At 42.7% G+C, this 17551-nt stretch overlaps 1 protein-coding gene and 33 non-coding genes across 37 annotated transcripts in view; 26 read left to right on the top strand and 8 right to left on the bottom strand.

The window, feature by feature from the left end:
• Window positions 1-17551, top strand: part of invs (inversin) — a 64797-nt gene extending 47246 nt beyond the window's left edge. For 3 of the 4 annotated variants that reach the window (XM_087812453.1, XM_087812454.1, XM_087812452.1), the window contains exons 18-19: window positions 16813-16899; window positions 16976-17551. In XM_087812453.1, the coding sequence (XP_087668579.1) occupies window positions 16813-16899; window positions 16976-17091 (203 nt within the window). In that variant the 3' untranslated portion in view covers window positions 17092-17551. The remainder of the gene's footprint in view (window positions 1-16812; window positions 16900-16975) is intronic. The other variant, XM_087812455.1, reaches the window with a different exon arrangement.
• Window positions 456-528, top strand: trnat-cgu (transfer RNA threonine (anticodon CGU)). The gene has a single exon. It is a non-coding gene; the product is annotated as a tRNA-Thr (tRNA).
• On the top strand, window positions 851-923 carry trnat-ugu (transfer RNA threonine (anticodon UGU)). Its single transcript has one exon. It is a non-coding gene; the product is annotated as a tRNA-Thr (tRNA).
• Window positions 1361-1433, bottom strand: trnat-agu (transfer RNA threonine (anticodon AGU)). The gene has a single exon. It is a non-coding gene; the product is annotated as a tRNA-Thr (tRNA).
• trnat-ugu (transfer RNA threonine (anticodon UGU)) lies at window positions 1559-1631 on the top strand. The gene has a single exon. It is a non-coding gene; the product is annotated as a tRNA-Thr (tRNA).
• trnat-cgu (transfer RNA threonine (anticodon CGU)) lies at window positions 2096-2168 on the top strand. Its single transcript has one exon. It is a non-coding gene; the product is annotated as a tRNA-Thr (tRNA).
• trnat-ugu (transfer RNA threonine (anticodon UGU)) lies at window positions 2491-2563 on the top strand. Its single transcript has one exon. It is a non-coding gene; the product is annotated as a tRNA-Thr (tRNA).
• trnat-agu (transfer RNA threonine (anticodon AGU)) lies at window positions 3001-3073 on the bottom strand. The gene has a single exon. It is a non-coding gene; the product is annotated as a tRNA-Thr (tRNA).
• On the top strand, window positions 3199-3271 carry trnat-ugu (transfer RNA threonine (anticodon UGU)). Its single transcript has one exon. It is a non-coding gene; the product is annotated as a tRNA-Thr (tRNA).
• Window positions 3736-3808, top strand: trnat-cgu (transfer RNA threonine (anticodon CGU)). The gene has a single exon. It is a non-coding gene; the product is annotated as a tRNA-Thr (tRNA).
• Window positions 4131-4203, top strand: trnat-ugu (transfer RNA threonine (anticodon UGU)). Its single transcript has one exon. It is a non-coding gene; the product is annotated as a tRNA-Thr (tRNA).
• Window positions 4641-4713, bottom strand: trnat-agu (transfer RNA threonine (anticodon AGU)). Its single transcript has one exon. It is a non-coding gene; the product is annotated as a tRNA-Thr (tRNA).
• On the top strand, window positions 4839-4911 carry trnat-ugu (transfer RNA threonine (anticodon UGU)). Its single transcript has one exon. It is a non-coding gene; the product is annotated as a tRNA-Thr (tRNA).
• trnat-cgu (transfer RNA threonine (anticodon CGU)) lies at window positions 5964-6036 on the top strand. The gene has a single exon. It is a non-coding gene; the product is annotated as a tRNA-Thr (tRNA).
• On the top strand, window positions 6360-6432 carry trnat-ugu (transfer RNA threonine (anticodon UGU)). The gene has a single exon. It is a non-coding gene; the product is annotated as a tRNA-Thr (tRNA).
• Window positions 6870-6942, bottom strand: trnat-agu (transfer RNA threonine (anticodon AGU)). The gene has a single exon. It is a non-coding gene; the product is annotated as a tRNA-Thr (tRNA).
• trnat-ugu (transfer RNA threonine (anticodon UGU)) lies at window positions 7068-7140 on the top strand. Its single transcript has one exon. It is a non-coding gene; the product is annotated as a tRNA-Thr (tRNA).
• trnat-cgu (transfer RNA threonine (anticodon CGU)) lies at window positions 7605-7677 on the top strand. The gene has a single exon. It is a non-coding gene; the product is annotated as a tRNA-Thr (tRNA).
• trnat-ugu (transfer RNA threonine (anticodon UGU)) lies at window positions 8001-8073 on the top strand. Its single transcript has one exon. It is a non-coding gene; the product is annotated as a tRNA-Thr (tRNA).
• Window positions 8511-8583, bottom strand: trnat-agu (transfer RNA threonine (anticodon AGU)). The gene has a single exon. It is a non-coding gene; the product is annotated as a tRNA-Thr (tRNA).
• Window positions 8709-8781, top strand: trnat-ugu (transfer RNA threonine (anticodon UGU)). The gene has a single exon. It is a non-coding gene; the product is annotated as a tRNA-Thr (tRNA).
• On the top strand, window positions 9246-9318 carry trnat-cgu (transfer RNA threonine (anticodon CGU)). Its single transcript has one exon. It is a non-coding gene; the product is annotated as a tRNA-Thr (tRNA).
• On the top strand, window positions 9640-9712 carry trnat-ugu (transfer RNA threonine (anticodon UGU)). The gene has a single exon. It is a non-coding gene; the product is annotated as a tRNA-Thr (tRNA).
• Window positions 10148-10220, bottom strand: trnat-agu (transfer RNA threonine (anticodon AGU)). Its single transcript has one exon. It is a non-coding gene; the product is annotated as a tRNA-Thr (tRNA).
• Window positions 10346-10418, top strand: trnat-ugu (transfer RNA threonine (anticodon UGU)). Its single transcript has one exon. It is a non-coding gene; the product is annotated as a tRNA-Thr (tRNA).
• On the top strand, window positions 10883-10955 carry trnat-ugu (transfer RNA threonine (anticodon UGU)). The gene has a single exon. It is a non-coding gene; the product is annotated as a tRNA-Thr (tRNA).
• On the top strand, window positions 11278-11350 carry trnat-ugu (transfer RNA threonine (anticodon UGU)). The gene has a single exon. It is a non-coding gene; the product is annotated as a tRNA-Thr (tRNA).
• trnat-agu (transfer RNA threonine (anticodon AGU)) lies at window positions 11788-11860 on the bottom strand. The gene has a single exon. It is a non-coding gene; the product is annotated as a tRNA-Thr (tRNA).
• trnat-ugu (transfer RNA threonine (anticodon UGU)) lies at window positions 11986-12058 on the top strand. Its single transcript has one exon. It is a non-coding gene; the product is annotated as a tRNA-Thr (tRNA).
• On the top strand, window positions 12523-12595 carry trnat-cgu (transfer RNA threonine (anticodon CGU)). The gene has a single exon. It is a non-coding gene; the product is annotated as a tRNA-Thr (tRNA).
• On the top strand, window positions 12919-12991 carry trnat-cgu (transfer RNA threonine (anticodon CGU)). Its single transcript has one exon. It is a non-coding gene; the product is annotated as a tRNA-Thr (tRNA).
• Window positions 13429-13501, bottom strand: trnat-agu (transfer RNA threonine (anticodon AGU)). The gene has a single exon. It is a non-coding gene; the product is annotated as a tRNA-Thr (tRNA).
• trnat-ugu (transfer RNA threonine (anticodon UGU)) lies at window positions 13627-13699 on the top strand. The gene has a single exon. It is a non-coding gene; the product is annotated as a tRNA-Thr (tRNA).
• Window positions 14162-14234, top strand: trnat-cgu (transfer RNA threonine (anticodon CGU)). The gene has a single exon. It is a non-coding gene; the product is annotated as a tRNA-Thr (tRNA).

Below are 17551 nucleotides of genomic sequence, written 5' to 3'. Positions count from 1 at the left end.
AAGTATTTTGTAGAATGTCCTTCTCTTGGTGCCCAAAGTCTGCTCAATCATCACCTTTTGGATGCAGGCAGGCCCGTTAATTGGCTTAGTGCTCATGTGTATGCTACAAAAAGACACACCCAGACCCTAGACCTACGGTCTAGATCAGGGGTTGCCAACTCGGTCCTCAAAGGAAAGGGATGGTGCAGTTGAGTTTAATAAGTGATGACAGCTGGCGATTAAACACAGGGTCCCATTGAAGCCTTGAGAAAAGAGGGATTCAAGGCTCCAATGAGAATTGATCTCAAGACCCCTAGTTTACAAGAACAGCGCTCCAACCACTGAGCAATGAAGGCATGTTTCCTTTGGTCAAACAACTGTACAATTTTCTATATAAACTTGGTTGTGCACCACATTCTAGGGGCAACATACAGAGTGATAGTTGTTTGTTTCTTTTGTTAGAAAAGCATTAGCTAGGCTCCATAGCTCAGTGGTTAGAGCACTGGTCTCGTAAACCAGGGGTCATGAGTTCAATCCTCATTGGGGCCTTGGAGAAACACCTTCTAACATACTCTTGCAGTATGTCCTTTTGGTGCCAAAAGTCTGCTGAATCCTCACTTCATTTTTGATGCAGGCAGACCTTATAATTTGCTTTGTCCTCATATGTATGCTACATAATAAGAAACCTAGACTCTAGACCTATGGTCTAGATCAGGGGTGTCAAACTTGGTCCTCAAATGGCGCAGGATGGTTCAGGTTTGGTTCCAGCCATTAAAGCACACATCATGATATGAACTTGGTTGTGCACCAAATTCAAGGCAACATACAGATTAATTATTGTTTGTTTCTTTTGTTAGAAAAGCATTAGCTAGTCTCCATAGCTCAGTGGTTAGAGCACTGTTTTTGTAAACCAGGGGTCATGAGTTCAATCCTCATTGGGGCCTTGGAGAAACAGGGCTTTTATAGTATGTACTTTTGGTGCCAAAAGGCTGCTCAATCATCATGTTTAAGCTACAAAGCCACACACCAAGACTCTAGACCTATAGTCTAGAACAGGGACGTGAAACTTCCTGTCGGGTCCTCAAAGGGCCGGGATGGTTTAGGGTTGGTTCCAGCCATTCAAGCACACATGGGTTCATAAATCAGGTACCAGCTGAAAAAGAAGCCTGTTACTGGCAGTCTACTGATTAGAGTCTTCATACACCTGATTGGTACTACTATACATGCTTCACTGTTTGGATCAAAAACCAATACCACCTGGCCCTTTGAGGGCCTAGTTTAACACCCCTGGTCTACATGAATGAGTGACTGAGTTTAATAAGTGATGCCAACTGGAGGTTAAACACAGGGTCCCATTGAAGACCTAAAATATATTAATTGAAGGCTCCAATGAGAATTGAACTCATGACCCCTGGTTTACTAGACCAGTGCTCTAACCACTGAGCTATGGAGCCAGGGTTTTCCTTGAACAAACAATTGTACAAGTGTCTATATAAACTTGGGTGTGCACCACTTTCTACACAAGCAACATACAAAGTGATCGTTACGTATCGTCTTAATGTTAGCACACCATCATCTAGGCTCCATAGCTCAGTGGTTAGAGCACTGGTCTTGTAAACCAGGGGTCATGAGTTCAATCCTCATTGGGGCCTTTGAGAAACAAGTATTTTGTAGAATGTCCTTCTCTTGGTGCCCAAAGTCTGCTCAATCATCACCTTTTGGATGCAGGCAGGCCCGTTAATTGGCTTAGTGCTCATGTGTATGCTACAAAAAGACACACCCAGACCCTAGACCTACGGTCTAGATCAGGGGTTGCCAACTCGGTCCTCAAAGGAAACGGATGGTGCAGTTGAGTTTAATAAGTGATGACAGCTGGCGATTAAACACAGGGTCCCATTGAAGACTTGAGAAAAAAGGGATTCAAGACTCCAATGAGAATTGATCTCAAGACCCCTAGTTTACAAGAACAGTGCTCCAACCACTGAGCAATGAAGGCATGTTTCCTTTGGTCAAACAACTGTACAATTTTCTATATAAACTTGGTTGTGCACCACATTCTAGGGGCAACATACAGAGTGATAGTTGTTTGTTTCTTTTGTTAGAAAAGCATTAGCTAGGCTCCATAGCTCAGTGGTTAGAGCACTGGTCTCGTAAACCAGGGGTCATGAGTTCAAACCTCATTGGGGCCTTGGAGAAACACCTTCTAACATACTCTTGCAGTATGTCCTTTTGGTGCCAAAAGTCTGCTGAATCCTCACTTCATTTTTGATGCAGGCAGAACTTATGATTTGCTTTTTCCTCATATGTATGCTACATAATAAGAAACCTAGACTCTATACCTATGGTCTAGATCAGGGGTGTCAAACTTGGTCCTCAAAGGGATGGGATGGTTCAGGTTTGATTCCGGCCATTAAAGCACACATCATGATATGAGCTTGGTTGTGCACCAAATTCAAGGCAACATACAGATTAATAGTTGTTTGGGTTTTTACATTATCTAACCATTAGCTTGGCTCCATAGCTCAGTGGTTACAGCACTGTTTTTGTAAACCAGGGGTCATGAGTTCAATCCTCATTGGGGCCTTGGAGAAACAGGGCTTTTATAGTATGTACTTTTGGTGCCAAAAGGCTGCTCAATCATCATGTTTAAGCTACAAAGCCACACACCAAGACTCTAGACCTATAGTCTAGAACAGGGACGTGAAACTTCCTGTCAGGTCCTCAAAGGGCCGGGATGGTTTAGGGTTGGTTCCAGCCATTCAAGCACACATGGGTTCATAAATCAGGTACCAGCTGAAAAAGAAGCCTGTTACTGGCAGTCTACTGATTAGAGTCTTCATACACCTGATTGGTACTACTATACATGCTTCACTGTTTGGATCAAAAACCAATACCACCTGGCCCTTTGAGGGCCTAGTTTAACACCTCTGGTCTACATGAATGAGTGACTGAGTTTAATAAGTGATGCCAACTGGAGGTTAAACACAGGGTCCCATTGAAGACCTAAAATATATTAATTGAAGGCTCCAATGAGAATTGAACTCATGACCCCTGGTTTACTAGACCAGTGCTCTAACCACTGAGCTATGGAGCCAGGGTTTTCCTCGAACAAACAATTGTACAAGTGTCTATATAAACTTGGGTGTGCACCACTTTCTACACAAGCAACATACAAAGTGATCGTTACGTATCGTCTTAATGTTAGCACACCATCGTCTAGGCTCCATAGCTCAGTGGTTAGAGCACTGGTCTTGTAAACCAGGGGTCATGAATTCAATCCTCATTGGGGCCTTTGAGAAACAAGTGTTTTGTAGAATGTCCTTCTCTTGGTGCCCAAAGTCTGCTCAATCATCACCTTTTGGATGCAGGCAGGCCCGTTAATTGGCTTAGTGCTCATGTGTATGCTACAAAAAGACACACCCAGACCCTAGACCTACGGTCTAGATCAGGGGTTGCCAACTCGGTCCTCAAAGGAAAGGGATGGTGCAGTTGAGTTTAATAAGTGATGACAGCTGGCGATTAAACACAGGGTCCCATTGAAGACTTGAGAAAAAAGGGATTCAAGGCTCCAATGAGAATTGATCTCAAGACCCCTAGATTACAAGAACAGTGCTCCAACCACTGAGCAATGAAGGCATGTTTCCTTTGGTCAAACAACTGTACAATTTTCTATATAAACTTGGTTGTGCACCACATTCTAGGGGCAACATACAGAGTGATAGTTGTTTGTTTCTTTTGTTAGAAAAGCATTAGCTAGGCTCCATAGCTCAGTGGTTAGAGCACTGGTCTCGTAAACCAGGGGTCATGAGTTCAATCCTCATTGGGGCCTTGGAGAAACACCTTCTAACATACTCTTGCAGTATGTCCTTTTGGTGCCAAAAGTCTGCTGAATCCTCACTTCATTTTTGATGCAGGCAGACCTTATAATTTGCTTTGTCCTCATATGTATGCTACATAATAAGAAACCTAGACTCTAGACCTATGGTCTAGATCAGGGGTGTCAAACTTGGTCCTCAAATGGCGCAGGGTGGTTCAGGTTTGGTTCCAGCCATTAAAGCACACATCATGATATGAACTTGGTTGTGCACCAAATTCAAGGCAACATACAGATTAATAGTTGTTTGTTTCTTTTGTTAGAAAAGCATTAGCTAGTCTCCATAGCTCAGTGGTTAGAGCACTGTTTTTGTAAACCAGGGGTCATGAGTTCAATCCTCATTGGGGCCTTGGAGAAACAGGGCTTTTATAGTATGTGCTTTTGGTGCCAAAAGGCTGCTCAATCATCATGTTTAAGCTACAAAGCCACACACCAAGACTCTAGACCTATAGTCTAGAACAGGGACGTGAAACTTCCTGTCGGGTCCTCAAAGGGCCGGGATGGTTTAGGGTTGGTTCCAGCCATTCAAGCACACATGGGTTCATAAATCAGGTACCAGCTGAAAAAGAAGCCTGTTACTGGCAGTCTACTGATTAGAGTCTTCATACACCTGATTGGTACTACTATACATGCTTCACTGTTTGGATCAAAAACCAATACCACCTGGCCCTTTGAGGGCCTAGTTTAACACCCCTGGTCTACATGAATGAGTGACTGAGTTTAATAAGTGATGCCAACTGGAGGTTAAACACAGGGTCCCATTGAAGACCTAAAATATATCAATTGAAGGCTCCAATGAGAATTGAACTCATGACCCCTGGTTTACTAGACCAGTGCTCTAACCACTGAGCTATGGAGCCAGGGTTTTCCTTGAACAAACAATTGTACAAGTGTCTATATAAACTTGGGTGTGCACCACTTTCTACACAAGCAACATACAAAGTGATCGTTACGTATCGTCTTAATGTTAGCACACCATCATCTAGGCTCCATAGCTCAGTGGTTAGAGCACTGGTCTTGTAAACCAGGGGTCATGAGTTCAATCCTCATTGGGGCCTTTGAGAAACAAGTGTTTTGTAGAATGTCCTTCTCTTGGTGCCCAAAGTCTGCTCAATCATCACCTTTTGGATGCAGGCAGGCCCGTTAATTGGCTTAGTGCTCATGTGTATGCTACAAAAAGACACACCCAGACCCTAGACCTACGGTCTAGATCAGGGGTTGCCAACTCGGTCCTCAAAGGAAAGGGATGGTGCAGTTGAGTTTAATAAGTGATGACAGCTGGCGATTAAACACAGGTGCTGTGTCTCAAATCGCATACTAGCGTACTAAAAGTTAGTATTTTTAGTACGTTAGTGTGTCTCAATTCTTAGTATGTGAAATTTAGTGCGCCATGCATACTAAATTGGCATACTAACACGCCCACAAAACTAGCATGGTTCGATGGACACTAACCATACTAAACAGCCGCCATTTTAGTGACGTTTTAAACGGAAGTTACGTCATATATAAATGCATATATATGCATATACTTAAATGTGTATTTTCAGCAGCAGTAGGAGGATAAACACGTCTTCGCTGCTGATACCAGCTTAAATATCTCGCGATTATTTAGATTCTCATATTTTTTCTTTATTTCTTTTTCCAAAGTTGCAATACGTGCTGCCAGCAGGTGTCGGCGATAGCGTTCAAACAGCTGCTTGAAACATCGTTAAATAGAAGTAGAAGAAGAAGCTATCATGTGATTTCCGGTTAGTGTGTAGCTTCAGGGTTTGATTTGAGACATACTATCTGCGGAGAATTTGCGTACTAGTTAGTATGCATACTAAACTGATGCATACTAACTTCTAGCATACTAAGATTAGTATGCGATTTGAGACACAGCAAGGGTCTCATTGAAGACTTGAGAAAAAAGGGATTCAAGGCTCCAATGAGAATTGATCTCAAGACCCCTAGTTTACAAGAACAGTGCTCCAACCACTGAGCAATGAAGGCATGTTTCCTTTGGTCAAACAACTGTACAATTTTCTATATAAACTTGGTTGTGCACCAAATTCAAGGCAACATACAGAGTGATAGTTGTTTGTTTCTTTTGTTAGAAAAGCATTAGCTAGGCTCCATAGCTCAGTGGTTAGAGCACTGGTCTCGTAAACCAGGGGTCATGAGTTCAATCCTCATTGGGGCCTTGGAGAAACACCTTCTAACATACTCTTGCAGTATGTCCTTTTGGTGCCAAAGGTCTGCTGAATCCTCACTTCATTTTTGATGCAGGCAGACCTTATAATTTGCTTTGTCCTCATATGTATGCTACATAATAAGAAACCTAGACTCTAGACCTATGGTCTAGATCAGGGGTGTCAAACTTGGTCCTCAAATGGCGCAGGATGGTTCAGGTTTGGTTCCAGCCATTAAAGCACACATCATGATATGAACTTGGTTGTGCACCAAATTCAAGGCAACATACAGATTAATAGTTGTTTGGGTTTTTACATTATCTAACCATTAGCTTGGCTCCATAGCTCAGTGGTTACAGCACTGTTTTTGTAAACCAGGGGTCATGAGTTCAATCCTCATTGGGGCCTTGGAGAAACAGGGCTTTTATAGTATGTACTTTTGGTGCCAAAAGTCTGCTCAATCATCATGTTTAAGCTACAAAGCCACACACCAAGACTCTAGACCTATAGTCTAGAACAGGGACGTGAAACTTCCTGTCGGGTCCTCAAAGGGCCAGGATGGTTTAGGGTTGGTTCCAGCCATTCAAGCACACATGGGTTCATAAATCAGGTACCAGCTGAAAAAGAAGCCTGTTACTGGCAGTCTACTGATTAGAGTCTTCATACACCTGATTGGTACTACTATACATGCTTCACTGTTTGGATCAAAAACCAATACCACCTGGCCCTTTGAGGGCCTAGTTTAAAACCCCTGGTCTACATGAATGATTGACTGAGTTTAATAAGTGATACCAACTGGAGGTTAAACACAGGGTCCCATTGAAGACCTAAAATATATTAATTGAAGGCTCCAATGAGAATTGAACTCATGACCCCTGGTTTACTAGACCAGTGCTCTAACCACTGAGCTATGGAGCCAGGGTTTTCCTTGAACAAACAATTGTACAAGTGTCTATATAAACTTGGGTGTGCACCACTTTCTACACAAGCAACATACAAAGTGATCGTTACGTATCGTCTTAATGTTAGCACACCATCATCTAGGCTCCATAGCTCAGTGGTTAGAGCACTGGTCTTGTAAACCAGGGGTCATGAGTTCAATCCTCATTGGGGCCTTTGAGAAACAAGTATTTTGTAGAATGTCCTTCTCTTGGTGCCCAAAGTCTGCTCAATCATCACCTTTTGGATGCAGGCAGGCCCGTTAATTGGCTTAGTGCTCATGTGTATGCTACAAAAAGACACACCCAGACCCTAGACCTACGGTCTAGATCAGGGGTTGCCAACTCGGTCCTCAAAGGAAAGGGATGGTGCAGTTGAGTTTAATAAGTGATGACAGCTGGCGATTAAACACAGGGTCCCATTGAAGACTTGAGAAAAAAGGGATTCAAGGCTCCAATGAGAATTGATCTCAAGACCCCTAGTTTACAAGAACAGTGCTCCAACCACTGAGCAATGAAGGCATGTTTCCTTTGGTCAAACAACTGTACAATTTTCTATATAAACTTGGTTGTGCACCACATTCTAGGGGCAACATACAGAGTGATAGTTGTTTGTTTCTTTTGTTAGAAAAGCATTAGCTAGGCTCCATAGCTCAGTGGTTAGAGCACTGGTCTCGTAAACCAGGGGTCATGAGTTCAATCCTCATTGGGGCCTTGGAGAAACACCTTCTAACATACTCTTGCAGTATGTCCTTTTGGTGCCAAAGGTCTGCTGAATCCTCACTTCATTTTTGATGCAGGCAGACCTTATAATTTGCTTTGTCCTCATATGTATGCTACATAATAAGAAACCTAGACTCTAGACCTATGGTCTAGATCAGGGGTGTCAAACTTGGTCCTCAAATGGCGCAGGATGGTTCAGGTTTGGTTCCAGCCATTAAAGCACACATCATGATATGAACTTGGTTGTGCACCAAATTCAAGGCAACATACAGATTAATAGTTGTTTGGGTTTTTACATTATCTAACCATTAGCTTGGCTCCATAGCTCAGTGGTTACAGCACTGTTTTTGTAAACCAGGGGTCATGAGTTCAATCCTCATTGGGGCCTTGGAGAAACAGGGCTTTTATAGTATGTACTTTTGGTGCCAAAAGTCTGCTCAATCATCATGTTTAAGCTACAAAGCCACACACCAAGACTCTAGACCTATAGTCTAGAACAGGGACGTGAAACTTCCTGTCGGGTCCTCAAAGGGCCAGGATGGTTTAGGGTTGGTTCCAGCCATTCAAGCACACATGGGTTCATAAATCAGGTACCAGCTGAAAAAGAAGCCTGTTACTGGCAGTCTACTGATTAGAGTCTTCATACACCTGATTGGTACTACTATACATGCTTCACTGTTTGGATCAAAAACCAATACCACCTGGCCCTTTGAGGGCCTAGTTTAAAACCCCTGGTCTACATGAATGATTGACTGAGTTTAATAAGTGATACCAACTGGAGGTTAAACACAGGGTCCCATTGAAGACCTAAAATATATTAATTGAAGGCTCCAATGAGAATTGAACTCATGACCCCTGGTTTACTAGACCAGTGCTCTAACCACTGAGCTATGGAGCCAGGGTTTTCCTTGAACAAACAATTGTACAAGTGTCTATATAAACTTGGGTGTGCACCACTTTCTACACAAGCAACATACAAAGTGATCGTTACGTATCGTCTTAATGTTAGCACACCATCATCTAGGCTCCATAGCTCAGTGGTTAGAGCACTGGTCTTGTAAACCAGGGGTCATGAGTTCAATCCTCATTGGGGCCTTTGAGAAACAAGTATTTTGTAGAATGTCCTTCTCTTGGTGCCCAAAGTCTGCTCAATCATCACCTTTTGGATGCAGGCAGGCCCGTTAATTGGCTTAGTGCTCATGTGTATGCTACAAAAAGACACACCCAGACCCTAGACCTACGGTCTAGATCAGGGGTTGCCAACTCGGTCCTCAAAGGAAAGGGATGGTGCAGTTGAGTTTAATAAGTGATGACAGCTGGCGATTAAACACAGGGTCCCATTGAAGACTTGAGAAAAAAGGGATTCAAGGCTCCAATGAGAATTGATCTCAAGACCCCTAGTTTACAAGAACAGTGCTCCAACCACTGAGCAATGAAGGCATGTTTCCTTTGGTCAAACAACTGTACAATTTTCTATATAAACTTGGTTGTGCACCACATTCTAGGGGCAACATACAGAGTGATAGTTGTTTGTTTCTTTTGTTAGAAAAGCATTAGCTAGGCTCCATAGCTCAGTGGTTAGAGCACTGGTCTCGTAAACCAGGGGTCATGAGTTCAATCCTCATTGGGGCCTTGGAGAAACACCTTCTAACATACTCTTGCAGTATGCCTTTTGGTGCCAAAAGTCTGCTGAATTCTCACTTCATTTTTGATGCAGGCAGACCTTATAATTTGCTTTGTCCTCATATGTATGCTACATAATAAGAAACCTAGACTCTAGACCTATGGTCTAGATCAGGGGTGTCAAACTTGGTCCTCAAATGGCACAGGATGGTTCAGGTTTGGTTCCAGCCATTAAAGCACACATCATGATATGAACTTGGTTGTGCACCAAATTCAAGGCAACATACAGATTAATAGTTGTTTGTTTCTTTTGTTAGAAAAGCATTAGCTAGTCTCCATAGCTCAGTGGTTAGAGCACTGTTTTTGTAAACCAGGGGTCATGAGTTCAATCCTCATTGGGGCCTTGGAGAAACAGGGCTTTTATAGTATGTACTTTTGGTGCCAAAAGGCTGCTCAATCATCATGTTTAAGCTACAAAGCCACACACCAAGACTAGACCTATAGTCTAGAACAGGGACGTGAAACTTCCTGTCGGGTCCTCAAAGGGCCGGGATGGTTTAGGGTTGGTTCCAGCCATTCAAGCACACATGGGTTCATAAATCAGGTACCAGCTGAAAAAGAAGCCTGTTACTGGCAGTCTACTGATTAGAGTCTTCATACACCTGATTGGTACTACTATACATGCTTCACTGTTTGGATCAAAAACCAATACCACCTGGCCCTTTGAGGGCCTAGTTTAACACCTCTGGTCTACATGAATGAGTGACTGAGTTTAATAAGTGATGCCAACTGGAGGTTAAACACAGGGTCCCATTGAAGACCTAAAATATATTAATTGAAGGCTCCAATGAGAATTGAACTCATGACCCCTGGTTTACTAGACCAGTGCTCTAACCACTGAGCTATGGAGCCAGGGTTTTCCTTGAACAAACAATTGTACAAGTGTCTATATAAACTTGGGTGTGCACCACTTTCTACACAAGCAACATACAAAGTGATCGTTACGTATCGTCTTAATGTTAGCACACCATCATCTAGGCTCCATAGCTCAGTGGTTAGAGCACTGGTCTTGTAAACCAGGGGTCATGAGTTCAATCCTCATTGGGGCCTTTGAGAAACAAGTGTTTTGTAGAATGTCCTTCTCTTGGTGCCCAAAGTCTGCTCAATCATCACCTTTTGGATGCAGGCAGGCCCGTTAATTGGCTTAGTGCTCATGTGTATGCTACAAAAAGACACACCCAGACCCTAGACCTACGGTCTAGATCAGGGGTTGCCAACTCGGTCCTCAAAGGAAAGGGATGGTGCAGTTGAGTTTAATAAGTGATGACAGCTGGCGATTAAACACAGGGTCCCATTGAAGACTTGAGAAAAAAGGGATTCAAGGCTCCAATGAGAATTGATCTCAAGACCCCTAGTTTACAAGAACAGTGCTCCAACCACTGAGCAATGAAGGCATGTTTCCTTTGGTCAAACAACTGTACAATTTTCTATATAAACTTGGTTGTGCACCACATTCTAGGGGCAACATACAGAGTGATAGTTGTTTGTTTCTTTTGTTAGAAAAGCATTAGCTAGGCTCCATAGCTCAGTGGTTAGAGCACTGGTCTTGTAAACCAGGGGTCATGAGTTCAAACCTCATTGGGGCCTTGGAGAAACACCTTCTAACATACTCTTGCAGTATGTCCTTTTGGTGCCAAAAGTCTGCTGAATCCTCACTTCATTTTTGATGCAGGCAGAACTTATGATTTGCTTTTTCCTCATATGTATGCTACATAATAAGAAACCTAGACTCTATACCTATGGTCTAGATCAGGGGTGTCAAACTTGGTCCTCAAAGGGATGGGATGGTTCAGGTTTGATTCCGGCCATTAAAGCACACATCATGATATGAGCTTGGTTGTGCACCAAATTCAAGGCAACATACAGATTAATAGTTGTTTGGGTTTTTACATTATCTAACCATTAGCTTGGCTCCATAGCTCAGTGGTTACAGCACTGTTTTTGTAAACCAGGGGTCATGAGTTCAATCCTCATTGGGGCCTTGGAGAAACAGGGCTTTTATAGTATGTACTTTTGGTGCCAAAAGGCTGCTCAATCATCATGTTTAAGCTACAAAGCCACACACCAAGACTCTAGACCTATAGTCTAGAACAGGGACGTGAAACTTCCTGTCAGGTCCTCAAAGGGCCGGGATGGTTTAGGGTTGGTTCCAGCCATTCAAGCACACATGGGTTCATAAATCAGGTACCAGCTGAAAAAGAAGCCTGTTACTGGCAGTCTACTGATTAGAGTCTTCATACACCTGATTGGTACTACTATACATGCTTCACTGTTTGGATCAAAAACCAATACCACCTGGCCCTTTGAGGGCCTAGTTTAACACCTCTGGTCTACATGAATGAGTGACTGAGTTTAATAAGTGATGCCAACTGGAGGTTAAACACAGGGTCCCATTGAAGACCTAAAATATATTAATTGAAGGCTCCAATGAGAATTGAACTCATGACCCCTGGTTTACTAGACCAGTGCTCTAACCACTGAGCTATGGAGCCAGGGTTTTCCTTGAACAAACAATTGTACAAGTGTCTATATAAACTTGGGTGTGCACCACTTTCTACACGAGCAACATACAAAGTGATCGTTACGTATCGTCTTAATGTTAGCACACCATCGTCTAGGCTCCATAGCTCAGTGGTTAGAGCACTGGTCTTGTAAACCAGGGGTCATGAGTTCAATCCTCATTGGGGCCTTTGAGAAACAAGTATTTTGTAGAATGTCCTTCTCTTGGTGCCCAAAGTCTGCTCAATCATCACCTTTTGGATGCAGGCAGGCCCGTTAATTGGCTTAGTGCTCATGTGTATGCTACAAAAAGACACACCCAGACCCTAGACCTACGGTCTAGATCAGGGGTTGCCAACTCGGTCCTCAAAGGAAAGGGATGGTGCAGTTGAGTTTAATAAGTGATGACAGCTGGCGATTAAACACAGGGTCCCATTGAAGACTTGAGAAAAAAGGGATTCAAGGCTCCAATGAGAATTGATCTCAAGACCCCTAGTTTACAAGAACAGTGCTCCAACCACTGAGCAATGAAGGCATGTTTCCTTTGGTCAAACAACTGTACAATTTTCTATATAAACTTGGTTGTGCACCACATTCTAGGGGCAACATACAGAGTGATAGTTGTTTGTTTCTTTTGTTAGAAAAGCATTAGCTAGGCTCCATAGCTCAGTGGTTAGAGCACTGGTCTCGTAAACCAGGGGTCATGAGTTCTATCCTCATTGGGGCCTTGGAGAAACACCTTCTAACATACTCTTGCAGTATGTCCTTTTGGTGCCAAAGGTCTGCTGAATCCTCACTTCATTTTTGATGCAGGCAGACCTTATAATTTGCTTTGTCCTCATATGTATGCTACATAATAAGAAACCTAGACTCTAGACCTATGGTCTAGATCAGGGGTGTCAAACTTGGTCCTCAAATGGCGCAGGATGGTTCAGGTTTGGTTCCAGCCATTAAAGCACACATCATGATATGAACTTGGTTGTGCACCAAATTCAAGGCAACATACAGATTAATAGTTGTTTGGGTTTTTACATCATCTAACCATTAGTTTGGCTCCATAGCTCAGTGGTTACAGCACTGTTTTCGTAAACCAGGGGTCATGAGTTCAATCCTCATTGGGGCCTTGGAGAAACAGGGCTTTTATAGTATGTACTTTTGGTGCCAAAAGTCTGCTCAATCATCATGTTTAAGCTACAAAGCCACACACCAAGACTCTAGACCTATAGTCTAGAACAGGGACGTGAAACTTCCTGTCGGGTCCTCAAAGGGCCGGGATGGTTTAGGGTTGGTTCCAGCCATTCAAGCACACATGGGTTCATAAATCAGGTACCAGGTGAAAAAGAAGCCTGTTACTGGCAGTCTACTGATTAGAGTCTTCATACACCTGATTGGTACTACTATACATGCTTCACTGTTTGGATCAAAAACCAATACCACCTGGCCCTTTGAGGGCCTAGTTTAAAACCCCTGGTCTACATGAATGATTGACTGAGTTTAATAAGTGATACCAACTGGAGGTTAAACACAGGGTCCCATTGAAGACCTAAAATATATTAATTGAAGGCTCCAATGAGAATTGAACTCATGACCCCTGGTTTACTAGACCAGTGCTCTAACCACTGAGCTATGGAGCCAGGGTTTTCCTTGAACAAACAATTGTACAAGTGTCTATATAAACTTGGGCGTGCACCACTTTCTACACAAGCAACATACAAAGTGATCGTTACGTATCGTCTTAATGTTAGCACACAATCATCTAGGCTCCATAGCTCAGTGGTTAGAGCACTGGTCTTGTAAACCAGGGGTCATGAGTTCAATCCTCATTGGGGCCTTTGAGAAACAAGTATTTTGTAGAATGTCCTTCTCTTGGTGCCCAAAGTCTGCTCAATCATCACCTTTTGGATGCAGGCAGGCCCGTTAATTGGCTTAGTGCTCATGTGTATGCTACAAAAAGACACACCCAGACCCTAGACCTACGGTCTAGATCAGGGGTTGCCAACTCGGTCCTCAAAGGAAAGGGATGGTGCAGTTGAGTTTAATAAGTGATGACAGCTGGCGATTAAACACAGGGTCCCATTGAAGACTTGAGAAAAAAGGGATTCAAGGCTCCAATGAGAATTGATCTCAAGACCCCTAGTTTACAAGAACAGTGCTCCAACCACTGAGCAATGAAGGCATGTTTCCTTTGGTCAAACAACTGTACAATTTTCTATATAAACTTGGTTGTGCACCACATTCTAGGGGCAACATACAGAGTGATAGTTGTTTGTTTCTTTTGTTAGAAAAGCTTTCTAGGCTCCATAGCTCAGTGGTTAGAGCACTGGTCTCGTAAACCAGGGGTCATGAGTTCAATCCTCATTGGGGCCTTGGAGAAACACCTTCTAACATACTCTTGCAGTATGTCCTTTTGGTGCCAAAAGTCTGCTGAATCCTCACTTCATTTTTGATGCAGGCAGACCTTATAATTTGCTTTGTCCTCATATGTATGCTACATAATAAGAAACCTAGACTCTAGACCTATGGTCTAGATCAGGGGTGTCAAACTTGGTCCTCAAAGGGCAAGGATTGTTCAGGTTTGGTTCCAGCCATTAAAGCACACATCATGATATGAACTTGGTTGTGCACCAAATTCAAGGCAACATACAGATTAATAGTTGTTTGGGTTTTTACATTATCTAACCATTAGCTTGACTCCATAGCTCAGTGGTTACAGCACTGTTTTTGTAAACCAGGGGTCATGAGTTCAATCCCCATTGGGGCCTTGGAGAAACAGGGCTTTTATAGTATGTACTTTTGGTCCCAAAAGTCTGCTCAATCATCATGTTTAAGCTACAAAGCCACACACCAAGACTCTAGACCTATAGTCTAGAACAGGGACGTGAAACTTCCTGTCGGGTCCTCAAAGGGCCGGGATGGTTTAGGGTTGGTTCAATACCACTTGGCCCTTTGACGGCCTAGTTTGACACCCCTGGTCTACATGAATGAGTGACTGACAGTTCTTTATCCACCATCTTGGAAAGTCAAGATCAATAACTGGATCTGTAGGCTTAGATCAAGTAGAAGTAGTCTAGTTCAGTTATATATATATATATGTTTATAGGTTTAGTTTTTTTAAGGCTCCAACAAGAATTCAACTCATGACCCCCATAACCAGAGCTCTAGCCTCTAAGATATTGATGTTTTTAAAGCCATATTTAAGAACAATATCGACATGAATCCAATGCTACCATTGGTCTCCTTTGAACCACCAGGAAGATATTCTGTCAGACTGGACCAGGGGCCTCCGGGGTGGTCCGAGAGAGACCCGTGTGAGTTCCTGAGTGATACTACAACTCGCATACCAGGGCCGTGTCAAACTGGGCATGAGAGTGAAAACTGGTCGAGTTTCACCACAACACGTGCTCGTGACCTTCATCACACATCACCAGGTGATGATTGGACAGAAACGTTGCTGCACTAGAAAAGAAGTGAGAGACTTCACCTCCGTCTTCACTCACTCGCTCCAGTCCAAACCTTAAGATGTGGCTTCACCCTCCCCCTTCTCACCTCTCCTCCCTTCTTGCTTCCCTCCTTCTCCGACTGACAGTCCTGGCACTGTGAAAAGTTCAGAGCTGTCAGAGGGAATGTCAACTGTGTAGAGCTATCTGCTGAACACACACACACACACACACACACACACACGTGGTGACACACACATTCATGACCCCCCCCCCTCCTCTTTTGCTAACAATAAAAATTAGCACAAGATATCATTAAATCAGGAAATGGAGATGATTGTCTGTATAAAATATAAGGACGCACACATCAGTTCTGTAAAAGTCACTACACAAATAATTGTCTGTCCTAGTTCACACCAAATAACTTGTGTCACTCATGTAATGATCTTATCAATACATACCAAATAAAGGCGTCAATTATTGAAATTTCAAAATTTGACCATATTTCCCTTTATATATGTGCGTGCTGCTGAGCTGCTGCTTGGCTGCTTTCCCCAGACCTTTTAAGAGAACCAAACTTACAAAGTAGAGCTGGATGTTTTTTGAAGGATTTAAATAGACATCACGCTTTAATAGAATGTAAGGTTTAAAAAAACCCAAAAGAAACACTTACTGATACTACAGTATGTGGCGCCAGAAACGAAAGTGGACATGTTTTGTTTTTTAAATGTTTGACTAAAAAAGTGCAAAAATATGTCTTCTCTGTGACTTGTTAATAAATGGAGATCCACATGTTTACACATTTGAGTGTAAATTTATTTATTTTTAATCGATTAAAATAAAATATGTTTGTTTTCAAATACAATAATAAATGCCTTTATTCTTTCCACATTTGGGAAAATGTATATATTAATAGTTTATTTTTGATTTATTTAGGTGTCAATTAATTCATTCAATTTCTTCATAATATTCAGGCCTGGATTACAGGAGAGGAGTTTCATATTCTATCAAATATATATACCGTCAGTTTAGGAGACACTTCTGAAATAACTTAATATATTATTATAGATGATAAATGATATACCTGTAATACACTAGATACATTAATGGTTATTCATTTATTACCAATTGGCAACAGAAATGAAACACAAAATCAAACAAAAATACAAACTACGTCTTTTTGAATGTTGGTGACCTTTGATATTTGCGACACAAGTCATTAGATAGTATAAAATAGAATCACATACTGAATCTCAATCTCAACATTGGTGATAAAAAAAGATATAATTGCAATAATAAAATAGTTTAGCCTCGAATCAAAGCATGTTACGAAGATGGAAGAATCAGCTGCAGGAACAGACGAGTCAGACCCTGGTTTACGAGGACATGGTTCTAATAATTGGATTAAAAACATACACGGACGAAAGCAGATTTTTTTTTTTTCCGATTTAAACCCAAAGTCACGGTTGATTCCACTTTGATCTTAAGTTCATCTGATGACCTTTCAGGTAACCCGGTGGCCAGACCAGGTCGCCCGCCACGGGTCTCTCAGGCCCAGCTGCTCCTGGACTTACCCTTACGCACACAGAGCCAGTGTGAGTCCTCGTAACACACAAGACGTTTTGCGAGTCGTTTTTTTTTTTCTTCTTCTAAACGTGTGTTTATTTTCAGTGAGCGGTATAGACTGTGTGCACTTGACCGAAGCCATGAATCAAGCGAAGCACTTCTCCTACCACCTGAGACCCCAGAGCGCCGGACAAGGGACCCGAGGCAGAGGAAAACACTGACCCCAGGACACACACACACACACACACACACAAAGTCCTTTGACGTCCTTACAGCTGGCTGGAAGCCCGGGTCTCTATAGAACCAGCCGCACGTATTGTTGGCTCGACGCTGCCCCGAAAATTAAGCCGTGTGACATCAGAGCCGTGACCCGGCGAGGCGGGGTTAAGTCTACAGAAACGGTTTGTGTAAAAAAGATAACCTTTCATCCATTGTGCGACAAACTCGTACGCTGGCTCGCCGTCACCGCGGCACACACACTGAGATAACCTTTCGTCCTGTTGTGGAGAAACGAGGCCCGTCTTTCAACGGCCGGTCATACACACAGCCCACCTGCAGAAACACACACTTTTCCTTCTGTCCACACACACACACACACTTGACCAAAAGTTCTATGAAAAGAACTTCAATCATTGTATAGTTCAAGTATATAATCGATGTTTGAAAATAAATGAAACTTTT

Source organism: Callionymus lyra, chromosome 17 (assembly GCF_982586985.1).
Source record: "Callionymus lyra chromosome 17, fCalLyr1.hap1.1, whole genome shotgun sequence".
Lineage (NCBI taxonomy): Eukaryota > Metazoa > Chordata > Actinopteri > Syngnathiformes > Callionymidae > Callionymus > Callionymus lyra.
Note: the sequence above shows the minus strand (reverse complement) of the source record. Positions and strands in the feature narration are given on the sequence as shown.